General features: G+C 53.9%; 3 protein-coding genes across 3 annotated transcripts; 1 reads left to right on the top strand and 2 right to left on the bottom strand.

Moving 5' to 3' along the window:
• Positions 1 to 466: 466 nt before the first annotated feature.
• rbm15b (RNA binding motif protein 15B) lies at positions 467 to 3470 on the bottom strand. Its single transcript, XM_077577963.1, has one exon. The coding sequence runs from the start codon at positions 3084 to 3086 to the stop codon at positions 765 to 767; it is 2322 nt and encodes a 773-aa protein (XP_077434089.1). The 5' UTR covers positions 3087 to 3470; the 3' UTR covers positions 467 to 764.
• Positions 3471 to 3670: 200 nt separating this feature from the next.
• On the bottom strand, positions 3671 to 7767 carry manf (mesencephalic astrocyte-derived neurotrophic factor). The gene is made up of 4 exons (XM_077577993.1): positions 7535 to 7767; positions 5718 to 5845; positions 5472 to 5613; positions 3671 to 4512 (listed from the first exon to the last, which is right to left on the bottom strand). Exons 1-4 carry the CDS (start codon positions 7611 to 7613, stop codon positions 4328 to 4330), a joined length of 534 nt encoding a protein of 177 aa, XP_077434119.1. The 5' UTR covers positions 7614 to 7767; the 3' UTR covers positions 3671 to 4327.
• A 1027-nt stretch (positions 7768 to 8794) lies between these two features.
• Positions 8795 to 11734, top strand: oser1 (oxidative stress responsive serine-rich 1). Its single transcript, XM_077577979.1, has 4 exons — positions 8795 to 9343; positions 10106 to 10210; positions 10289 to 10390; positions 11073 to 11734. The coding sequence occupies exons 2-4, from the start codon at positions 10134 to 10136 to the stop codon at positions 11683 to 11685; spliced, it is 792 nt and encodes a 263-aa protein (XP_077434105.1). The 5' UTR covers positions 8795 to 9343; positions 10106 to 10133; the 3' UTR covers positions 11686 to 11734.
• Positions 11735 to 11784: the final 50 nt, after the last annotated feature.

Here is an 11784-nt window from a genome sequence, read left to right as displayed (position 1 = left end):
ATAGTGAATTATAGACAATTCCGAGTTTACACAAATCAAATGAACTCGGTGGCTGTCCGCTCATTGAAAAGCATTGCCATTTGATTTGCGAGGATTGTTTTGACATGGCTAATGTTAGCATGTGGATTGGCATATATAATGTGCCTTCAAATTGGTCGGTGGGTAAAGAGTGGCCAACAATGTTTTGTTTGTTTTGCTAATGTTACTCTTTTTTTTTTAATTTGATCATGTGGTTTGTGAAACGCTACAATGTGGTGTTCGTATGGAGCATGATTGTTAGCATGTGGCTAATGCTAAAATTGTGTTTCTTGACAGTGAGGATAAAAGGTTCAGTGAAGAGATGATGCATGGATGAAAGATGTTCTAGACTAGCACGACTAATTTAAGCATGTGGACTAGCTAAGCTAAAGCTAGAATGAGTGCGCTGTGTCGTGTGTAGGCAAAAGAAAATAAGAGGGATGCTGTAAAGAGTTAACATTTTTCTTCAACATGACAACATCAGTTAAAAACAAAATACATAAAAAGACAATTAGTCCTTGAAAAAGGTTACCATGGAAACAATGTTTTCAGCGGCTCACTTCCGGATGTGTTCAATCGCGTTGGAAAGCAAACAATTATGAAAAGTTGAAAGATGTTTTTGTAGTGTTAAAAGAGAAGACACACCAACGTGCTAATTATCCATTCATGAGGGAAGGCGGAGCTTCAGTATGTTTCATAGCGTGGCCGCGCCGATGGGCGGCAAGAGTCAGGGCGCCCCCTTGAGGTCAGTTAGTGTCATTGACCACCACCACCACCATGTGCTCCTCATCCAGACGCGTCGCCGACCTCTTGGCGGCCTGCAGGTACTGCACCGAGAAGTCGCCCGGCGGGAAGGCGTACAGCATAGCGCCCGGGCCGCCCTCCTTGGCGCCGGGCAGGCTGACCACGCCCGCCGCCTCCTTGTTGCGCAGGTAGGCCACCAGGTGGCGCAGCAGGCGCACCTGGAGCCCCACCTCGGGGCCGCCGGCCTGCCGGTCCACGGGTCCCTGAAGGGCCAGCAGCACGGCAAAGGCGTCGGGACGACCCGCCTTGACGCGACGCGCCACCTCGTCCAGGCGGCTCTGGTCCATGCGGAGGCGCTGGGCGATCTTGAGCGGCTCGCCATTGCGCCGCATGATGGCGCCAAAGAAGGGGGCGCCGCCCTCCAGCAGGTACAGCTGGGCCGGGAAGCTGCTGTTCTTCAGCGCAAACACGCCGCGCCAACACTTGGACAGCGCCGACGACGCAAACTCCGACAGCGAGCCGGGACACGGCGGGGGTGGGCCCGCGGCCGGCGACACGGCAGCGCCCTCGCCGCTGCGGTGGTGGTGGTGGCCGTCGGTCTGCTTGCCGGCACGGTGGCGTGCGGTGGGAGACCCGGCCTCCTTGGCGTCGGGGGTGTGGTCGCGCGGCTCCGTGGTGGAGTCGGGGGCCCGGATGCGCGCGCGGTCGGGGCTGACGTCGGGCGATGCCCGTGCGCGGCCCCGCCCCTTCTCCCGATCGGCCGACAGACTGCGACTCCGCCTCCGGCCCCGCCTCTCCTCGCGCTCCTTCTGCCAGCGCTCCCTGCTGCGACTCCGGGCCCTGCCGCTCCTGCCGAAGACATCCGCCGCCGCCGCCAGGCTCGCTGCCGCCACCAGGCCCGCCCTCCTGTCGGGGCCCCGCGGGGGGCTGGGGGCAAAGTCGCGCTCCCTCTGCGAGAGCGGGGACACGCGCTCCCGGCTGCGCCGGCGACCGTAGACGTCGCCTGGCGCGTCGTAGTGGGGCAGCAGCTGCACAGGTGCGAAGGGGCGAGCGGCGGTCTCCTCCACCTTGGCGAAGTCCACGCGCAGGCGGCGCTCGGCCCCACCCAGGGGAAAGCCCCTCATCTGCGTGCACGCCGCCTGCGCCGCGTCCAGACTTTCGTACTGGACGTAAGCAAAAGTGTCGCCCTTGACGTAGTCGATATTGCGGATGCTCCCGAAGCGGTCAAACTCGCGCGCGAGGGCGGCCAACGAGTTGGCGGGCCCCAGGCCGCCCACCCAGAGCCGTGTGGTGGGGTTGGCTTTGCCGTAGCCGATCTTGATGGGATGGCCGCCCACCAGGCGCCCCTGCATTGCCACCTTGGCGCGGTGGGCCATGTCCAGATTCTGGAACTTGACGAAGGCGTAGGCGCCGCCCTGGCCCCGCGAGGGCCTCTTGATGACCACGTCCTCGATGGCGCCGTATTTGTCGAAGCCGCGCCTCAGCTCGGCCTCGGTGACGCCGCCGTCCAGGTTGCCGATGAAAAGGTTGCTGGTGGCACGCTGGTCGTCCTCGGGCTTCAGGTCGTCAAGCGGCGGCGGTGGCGGCAGCAGCGGAGGTTGCGGGGCGGGCGCCAGGCCGTAGGGGCGCCCCCTGTCGTCCAGCATCCCGTAATAGTCCAGCAGGCGCTCGCGGCTCAGGCTCTCCAGGGCGTAGTGGCGCGCTCGCAACTCCCGCAAACTGAGCGAGGGTCCGGGCGGTGACAGCGACCTTTGGCGGTAGGGCGGGTAGGACGCGTGCGTGGCGTGGGCGTGCGCGGCGGCCAGGTAGGTGACGTCGGGCGGCGTGACGCTCCTCCTGCGCACGTACACGGGCTCGATCTTGAGGGGCCGCTCGGCCAGGAGCAGCCGCGACGTTTTGGCGTGGCGCGCTTCTTTGGCGTCCTCCGCGTGCCGGAAGTTGACGTAGGCGATGCGGCCCAGTTCCGGCGTGTGTGACAGTTTGACGCTGACGTCGCCGTACCTCTTAAACTCATGGAAGAGGGCGTCCTCCAGGTCGTCGTCGGGGACCTGCGGGCTGACATTGCTGATGAGCAGCGTCTTGTAGTCCCTGGCGGGGGGCCGCAGCCCGGCCGCCGCCGCCGCGACCGCCTTGTCCCGCTCCCGACTGCGGCTCCTCCGGCGGTGTCCGCCGCGGCTGTCGGCCAGCAGCAGGGCCAGCGGCGGGGGGGCGGGCTCCTCGCGGCGGCCGCCCTCTCGGTCCCGCTCCCGGAGGCGCTTGGCGGCCGCCCTGGACGACGGCGGCGGTAGCGGAGGCGAAGTCTCCCTGGCGGCCTGCCGCTTCATGTCGGCTGGAAGAACGACGGCGACGAGCGGGACGGAGCTCCTCCGGCGGCAAGAATCCTCGACGTCCGGCAGACTGGGCCTCGATCAGCTTCGGCTAAAGCGCCACTTCCGCCCCTCGACGGAGAAACCAACAGTAGCTGGAAACGCAAAACATGTCCGCCAGTCAGCGACGGGAGAGCGACGACGACGACGACGCCGCCATCTTGGACAATAGGAATGTGCGCCTTCCTTCGACGTTTGGGGGCGGGGGCGGCCGGCCGTCGTGGCGTGACGTCATCACGCAGGGACAGACAAAATTGGTGTCATTTGAAGCCATCTTTTTTCAGCGTTCAAAATTGGCAAGCTTTGGTGAATACTCTTTCGCAAGTTTGGTCAATGTCACAAAAAGTAATTGCGCCCCCCCCCCCCCCGTTTCTTGCTGACAGCAATTTATGGTATTAGCCATGTTACTACCAAATCTGTAATTGCTACCTTTATTTTTTTATTGTACAAAATGGAAACAATAAAATGAAGTGTAAAGTGAGCAGACTATTTCCTCCAGTTTGAATGAGAAAACTCTCATGCCACGTCACCAGACAAAAAAGTTGGAAGAATTTGTCTTTATTTCACATATGAACACGCATTAGTGATGCAAGTTGCCAGGAGTTGATCATGTTCATCTGTGAAACAAACTTCATCAAAACATTGGGAAATGTCTCCACACAACTTCCACATGAAGTCACAGCAATTCAAAAGTTGCCGATTTTACAGAAAAAAGCTCGGAATGTTCACCAATGCAGATTAGTATTATTTTTGTTCCCAAGAATATAAGAGTTGCAATGGTTTGACGATATAGAAATATTTTTCTCCTTTTAAAGTCAAAGATGAACATTCTGATGGAAATCTATTCTCAAAAACAAAACTCCAATAAATACGAGCACCTGTTGCAGTAGAAAAGAAAGCGTTTGTGAAGGTGACGCCGTCCTACACACAGCGATTGATCGGGGAAGGGCAGACGTAGGTTTCGACAGGCGCCAATCAAGTCGAGAGCTTTTAATGGACTCGAAGAGGGACGAGTCCTCGCTCGCACCTCCGGGAAAACATTTGCGGTGCCCCGTTTGAGAAGCAGCGCCCTCAATTGTTTGTGGAAGGTGCTTTTAATACAAACACAAACAGGAAGTGATGCGGCCCGGACAGCGGGCGGAGCCTGCCAAAGTCCTGAGTGAGTCGAATGAGAAGAAGAAACGCAACCCAAATGCAGGTCAGAGGTCAGTCCGCGCGCTGGCTGCGGCGGGCGCGTACTTGGGCATCAGCTCGGCGATCTTCCGGATGAAGTCGGACTTTTCGGCGCAGCCTTTGCACGACTCGCCCCATTCTTCCAGAATCTTCTTCAGCTCCTTCACCTTCAGCTTCTTCAGGTCCACCGAGCTCAGGTCCACTTGCTTGTCTGCACAATCACGCACACACACGCAAACATTTCATTCTCCCGACAGTGGACGGCGGCCTGCGGGTTTCCCACTTCCGACACAAGCTGATTCCAATCAGCGGGATCGTTATCAGGCTTACGCAGAGCTTGCTGATGAGCTGATCATACATCAGCTGTGTCGGACAAGGGAAACATCCAAAACCTGCAGGACTGCGGCCCTCCAGGACCGGAGTTTGACACCTATGAACTAAACAATCAAGCGACACGACTTCCTGATCGACTCCACGGATACAAACAAAGCGGTCGCTTCACAGGCAAGTGAGGCGATCACCGATATCGTGAAAAGGATCAAAATTCTCCGTCTTGTTGGTGGCCCTTTTTATGGCTCGCAGCTGGAAAAAGGCAGCGCTGGTATTTACTCAAAATGGCGCAGGCCTTTTCCCAACTGCCAAAGTGGCGGCGCCAACATTTGGCACGCGTGACGTCATCGTCAGGCGCGCTATGAAGGCCTTCAAGCTTTCTCCAGGATCTCGTGGGCGTCTCGATGGACGTCGTCAATACGTTTTCGTGTGTTGCGAAGATCCGATCCTCCCAATCTTGACTCAAAAACGGCCAAAACAAACAAAGTAAACAACACTTTAACTGTCAGTTAAAGCCGTGGTGGGCAAAGTTGAGGGCCTGCAGCTTTTTGGGATGTTTCTCTTCTCCAACACACCTGAAGCTCATCAGCAAGCTCTGCAAAAGCCCGATAACGATCCCGTTTGTTGGAGCAGGGAAACGTCCAGAACCCAGTTTGGACGCCGCCGAGTTCAACACATGAAAGGCAAAAATGAAAAAGTAGCAAACCCTTTTGAAGAGCTGACTTGAAATAAGCAAATGTGAAACTTTGGATTTTGTTTTGACAGCAAGTGAGGAAGAAAAGTGTGGCTGGCACGTAGGCCCGAAAAGACCGGAAGGCGGGAAACGGACGTGGCGGCTACCGTATCGCAGTTCGCAGATTTGGCTGTCTTTCTTCTTCAGCTTCTCGCAGATTTTGTCGACGGGGACGTGGAAGCTGAGCGGCTTGGACACCTCGTTGATGATCTTGGTGGCGGCGTCGCTGGTCGCCCCGATGTAGTAGCACTACGTGCACGCGCGCACACACACGCGCACACACACACACACACACAGCACTCCGGGTTAGCAGGCGGCGCCGGCGGCGAGCTCAAGTTTGCGTGGAGACTTACAAAACGATTTTCTTTGCCTTTTGCGGCGCCGCAGCTCTTGAGAAGCGCCTTCTCCACATCGTCGCTCTTCATGTCCACTTTGTGCTCCTGAAGAGAGCCGTAGAACTTGCCCAAAAAAGTTACACACACTGCAACACACACACACACACAACAACTTTCAATCATCTCTTCAGTAGGTTTTCAATTCATTGATAACGCTTAGAAAAAGTCCATCTGTTTATGACAGAGCAGAAAATGTACAAAGATCAACTGTAACATTGGGCAGGAAATTGGCAGAAACGTTGATCAATGTTTGCCCAAGTAAGAGCAGACGATTGTTCAAAAAAAAGAAGAAACAAACCAATCCGCCTGCTTTTATGACAAAAATGTACTGCTTGGGCTTAAACTGCGGACGGCACGGTGGATGACTGGTTAGCACGTGCGCCTCGCAGTGCTGAGGACGCCAGATGGAGTCCGGGCTTCGGCCTTCCTGGTTGCAGTTTGCATGTTCTCCCCGTGCCTGCCGCGCTTTTCTCCGGGTACTGTGTGAGGATTTGGACCATTTCAACTGCGACAATTTGTTACTGATCAAAATGGTTGTCAATTCTTTGGACAATCTTTCCCTTTGCTTTGAGGACTCAGCAGGCAGGAAATTGATAATGATCCGTTTTCAAATCAATTCTTCTCAAAATGAGCCATTTTCACTTCCGCCTTCCGAGTACGTCCATTTGGCAGAAAATTCAGACGGCGCCATCATCATCATTCTTTTAGTAGACTTTTGACAGCAGTCAAAATGTTTCAATCTCAACTTAAGACTTACTTGACATCAAGTAGGCCTGCTTCAAGGCCCTCAACTCACTCACTGAGTGGCGCTTGTGGCTTCGTCAGCGTCCGTTCAAGGTTGTTCATGTTTTTCTTGTGGCCATCCATTTTTGAACATGTCCAAAATTTCTTGGCAATAATTGAAACTGCTGGCAAATATCTCTGCGATCTTGGACGAAACCTGGCAACCCCCCCCCCAAAAAAAACCAAAACAAAACAAAAAAAAAAACATACGTTACCTGCAGTTCAAACCCGCAACCTGGCAGTTGGGAGACGGTCAAAGTTCATTCCCTTTAAAGAGCCTCTCATGCCACTTGAGCTGACATTGTGGCGCACCATACAGTCATAAACGGTGTCCACTCAGCATCCAGAGATTCTGGAAGGTATTCCCCTCCATCTGTGACGGTCTCTTCCCTTTGTTGGGGGAGTTTGGATGAAGTCAAGTCGCAGATCTTTTGTCATCATTCTGAGAGGCCTTTGAGACTTTTTGGTGAACTTTTTGGTTACACCAGGCGTGCCCAAGCCCGGTCCTGGAAAGCGCCCGCCTATCCAGCCAGTTTTCCATGTTTCTCTCCACTAACACACCTGCTTCATGGTCACGATCGTTATCAGGTGAGCTGATCATTGGATTCAGCTGCGTCGGAGGAGGGAGACAAGGAAAACAGGCTGGATAGGCCGCGGCTCCCCACGACCAGACTTTGGCACACAGACAAATACACTAGAAGTCAACTTTTGGTTTGGTGGCGCTCCAAAGTCAAACCATGTGCCTTCATTGGCTCCATAAAAGGTCGGGGAAAACGCTGTAACTATACATCGTATGCCCCAAATGAAGGACGCGCTTCCATTTGGACTGAAACATTTTCTCACTTTCACCTCATGTCAATAATTAATCATCGCAATCATTTGGGGAATGGTGACGTCTGGAGGGCTGACTTGACTTGTTCCTGGCGTTCTTTGGACTTTTTGGCTCGGGGTTGCCTGTCCGGGCTAACGTTAGCTGGCTTCACGCCGCTTACCTTCACATTCTCCTTCTTTGAGCGCCTCGCTCGTCGCCAGCACCGCCGCGAGCAGCAGCACCGCCGCCGCCGACAACATTTGAGCCTCTCTGATAGGACGCGCAAGTCCAAAACGTCGATTTCAAGATCGCCGCTGAGTCCAACCTAGCCTAGCTTAGCTTAGTTTAGCTCGAGTCTATACTACTAGCAGTCGCTCGCTCACTCGCCGGTAAGAAACACGCGAGTCTAGCAGGCTACGTCAAGGAAAGCCTCGGCTTCTTATTGGCTGAGAGCGACGACACTCAACACTTCCCTCCCCGCGCTTTGCGCTTATTGGACGAAGGCGAGAAGGCCCGGTGACAGCGTCCAGTTGGCGCCATGTGATTGGACCAGCGCACTGTAGAGAAACTAGTCACATACTGTACTACAAAAAAGACTGATTGATTGATTGATTCTCAAATAAGATGGTGATTAGTACACGTAATATAATAATCCTAACATTAACATGGGATGCAAGAATAAAATAAAACAATAGAAAAGCCCAATGTGAGTGAAAGCATGTGGACGGTACCGGTTTTGCTTCCCTTAAGTTGGAAATTTGAGATAAAATAAAATAAAATAAAATAAAAAGCATTTCAGTTAATGTATGGATCATCATGAAATGTGGCTACTTAAAGTAGCTTACCGCCACCACAGTGTGAATGTTGGAGGGCATGAATAATGTATCCATTCCATTGTAAAGCGTCTTTGAGTGTCTAGAAAAGCGCTCTATAAATCCGATTTATTATGATAACTGGCACTCATCTCAGCTCACAATGTGCTATTCTCTTCTCAGAAAGTAAAAAACCCTGACCATTTTTGAAAGCAAACCGGTATTCCACTTTTTCGTTGCGCCCTCTGGTGGAGAAAAAAATTGCAATCTGACAATTTACCTGTGATACAATCAGCCCAGGTGTCCGCTATGTATATTTTCTTTCCGTATAAGAAAAGCGGAAGGCCCACGTCAAAGGCTTGTCATTCATTCCTGCAGCTGCGTTCACCGAATTTCGGCGACATGGCCGGAAATGTTTCGGTGTGTCAGGAGTGGCTGTGCATACGTCATTCTTTATCATACAGCACCATCCACAGTCAGGGTTCAAGGAAACAGAAGTTCACATATATGTAGAACAATTCCCCTCTACATTTGTATTGATTTCATTTTTGCCCCCATCCTGCTACATTAGCAAACTGAGCCATGGCTGGTCGTTACCTTTAAGCACACGTGATGTCATTTTCAGTCGACAGCAAGGGGCAAAGTGTGTTTTAATGGTATTAATGAAACGATCAAATTAATTGTAAACAAAATGTTAACTTGTTAGTGCTGAAAGTGTCTTTGCTACTCGTCGTCCAAATGCAGGAAGAGTTGAATTGGGGAGCGTCATTGGCGGAATTGTCCAATATACAAGCAAGACAAATCAACGTCCTGAAGCTGGAAGCTTGAATTGTGTCACGTGATCACTCGCGGCCTGTGACAGCAGCGTTCGGTTTGTTTTTGTGTGTGTGACATCAGCGGCGCCGTTGTTGGACACGAGCACAGAACTTCTTCTTCTTCTTCTTCTTCTCTTCGTCACGTTCACTTGACGTGACGTGAGTGAACTGGACTGAACAGGCGCACGTTGTTGCAGCGTCTCCTCTTCCGAGCGGACGCACGGGCCGGCACGAAGCAGTCGAGTCGTCGTTAGCCGCGTTAGCAGCTAACCGCTAGCCGCCGAGCGTGAGCGGCCGCCATCCTCGGCGGTCTCTATGCGCGCTCTGGGTCCGGCCGGCGCGGCGTGGAATTTGTGAACAAGCGTAAGTGATAAAGTGTTTGCTTTCCTCCTTGTCGTCGTCAAGCTTTCGGACTCGTTTGTTAGCCGATTAGCGGCTACCATTAGCCTCAATCGGCTAACATTAGCCTCGGCCATTTTGCCGTCGCGCGCACGTCAAAGACAACACAAGTTGCGTTTTTTCAACTTTGGCCTCACAAGCTGACTTTTCGTCGCTGTATTTACAACAATGCATTTGTTAACTTGCTCGTAGTTTTTTGTCACTTTTATTGAGACAATCTGAACAGCTTGCTCGTAGTTTTTGCGCCGTCACGGAGTGCGTGACGTCACTGGCTCGATGACGTCACTCCGCGTTGACTTCTGAAGCAATATGTTATGGGCCCCAGTTGACGTCAAGTCCGCATTGATCCAAATCCATCCGAGTTGTAGTAGTCCATAGAAAAAAATCGTTTTCCAGCTCAAGCTGTGGACTGACATTTTGTCGTATTCAGTCTCTCCAAATGGATTTTCACACGTGTGTATTGTTTTGGCATCAAGTCGAGTCTTTTGCTGGTCAAACTTGACGAGTGCGTCAAGGTTAGTCCGGCGTCTTCAAATCGTGAGGGAGGATCAGCTCATTTGTGCGCCTTCCAATGGACGAGCAAGATTGACAAATTGCATTGAATTTATAAACCAAGCCGAGTGATGGACTTCTTTGGACCTCTCGATGGTACAAGAGTCCATCCAAGTCCAAAAGGAGGAGAGCCTCGTTTTGGCCCTGCAAAATTGTTGCGTGTTTGTGTGTCAGCGGGTGGGGGGGCCGGCGCTCGTCCGGCATGGCGGCAGGCGGTCCAGAGCGCGAGGACGAGACGTTGCAGACGGCCTTCAAGAAGCTTCGAGTGGACGCCAACAGGTACGACCCGTCCCTTCGGATGACGGTCGCTATGTTAGCGAGCAGATGCTGACGCTTGCTGTGTGTGTGTGTGTGTAGTGCGCTCGCGACGCCCGGCGGGCCCGAGTCTCCTCGAGCGGCGGCGGGGGACGTCGGACCAGCCAAGGCCAAGCACGGCGCGTCCAAGGACAACTGGCACGGGTGAGTGGACGCGCTTTTGGGGATGGAGCGAGAAGGGTTCGGAATCCCTTCGGAGTGTCCGTCCTGGTCCCGTCGCGACGGCTGTCCGCTTGGGCCCCGCCCACACGGTCCTTTTGAGGCAGACGCCCATATTTGGCAGCCCTCAAATCAAAATGAATATTGAATAACTTACAAGACTTGAGAAAACATTTGGCTCACCTTTTCATCAACTTGGCGACAGCCGAGACGGATTTGCACAAAACATGAAAACATTTGATTTGTGCTTATTCTGATGACAACGAGAAAGCGGAATGATGTCGTTGTAATGTTTGCATATCGTTGAAAGGCAATCAACATTTCATTGATGTTCTACTGGAGCACATTTTCAGCCGACACAGGTGAATCACATGACAAATGACAAGCCTGAGAAGGATCCTCACCCGTGTTGGCTGAAGGAGACACAGAAAACAGGCTGGATGGGCTTGAGAAAAAGCACCTCCTATTGGTCGAGGTTTGACATTACAGCGCGTTGCTAAGCGATCATTATTTGGATCAAGTCCTCGTTGACGTTTGAAATAAACGAGAGATGTCAATAAAAACGTTCTCTTTGTTTCAAATCTTGTTTGGCAATCGGGAGGCCGAAAAGCAAAAGCCGCGACCTCGCCAACAAAATGAAAGCTTGCGCTCCTTTTTGTCTCGCCAGTTGCGTGAGGAAAGCGTCGCGAGGAGCCAGTCGGACGCAGCGGCGGCGGCGCTCCAAGTCGCCCATCCTGCACCTCCCGAGGTTCACCTACTCCTCGGCCACGCCGCCGCCCCCCCGCACGGGAGGCCTCAAGCAGCGCGCCGAGCTCGGCCCCGCTTCCCCCGCCGGGGCCGCCCCGCCAGAACTTCCCGCCGCCGCTCCCCCGTCTGAACTTCCCGGGAGGGACGAGGGAGGCCCGGGAAACGTCCAGGGAAACGGCGGCGCCGACTCCACCAACTTTGGACTTTTGTCCAAGCGGCGCGGCGGCCCGTGCGCGTGTTCGCCCGTGGACGGCGCGGCCCCGTGTTGCTGCGCGTCCAAAGGGGACGCTTGGGGCGGCGTGGGCGCGTACTCCTTCACGGGACTGCGCGACGTCATCTCAGAGTGCGAGCGGCACAGCCCCGCCCCTTCGCCGGCCGGCCCCGCCCCCTCGTCGGCCTCCCCCCGCTCGTGTTCCTCGCAGGCGCTGGTCTCGGTGGACGACGTGACCATGGAGGACCTGGCGGGCTACGTGGAGTTCTACCTCTACATCCCCAAGAAGATGTCGCACATGGCCGAGATGATGTATACGTGATACGCACGCACCCTCATTTTCCCGCTTCAATAAAGTTCAACATTTGCAACATTTGTCGTCCTTTCATACACGAATGACGAGGGGCCGCCATTGAGGATG

This window comes from Vanacampus margaritifer, chromosome 10, assembly GCF_051991255.1.
Source record: "Vanacampus margaritifer isolate UIUO_Vmar chromosome 10, RoL_Vmar_1.0, whole genome shotgun sequence".
Classification (NCBI taxonomy): domain Eukaryota; kingdom Metazoa; phylum Chordata; class Actinopteri; order Syngnathiformes; family Syngnathidae; genus Vanacampus; species Vanacampus margaritifer.
Note: the sequence above shows the minus strand (reverse complement) of the source record. Positions and strands in the feature narration are given on the sequence as shown.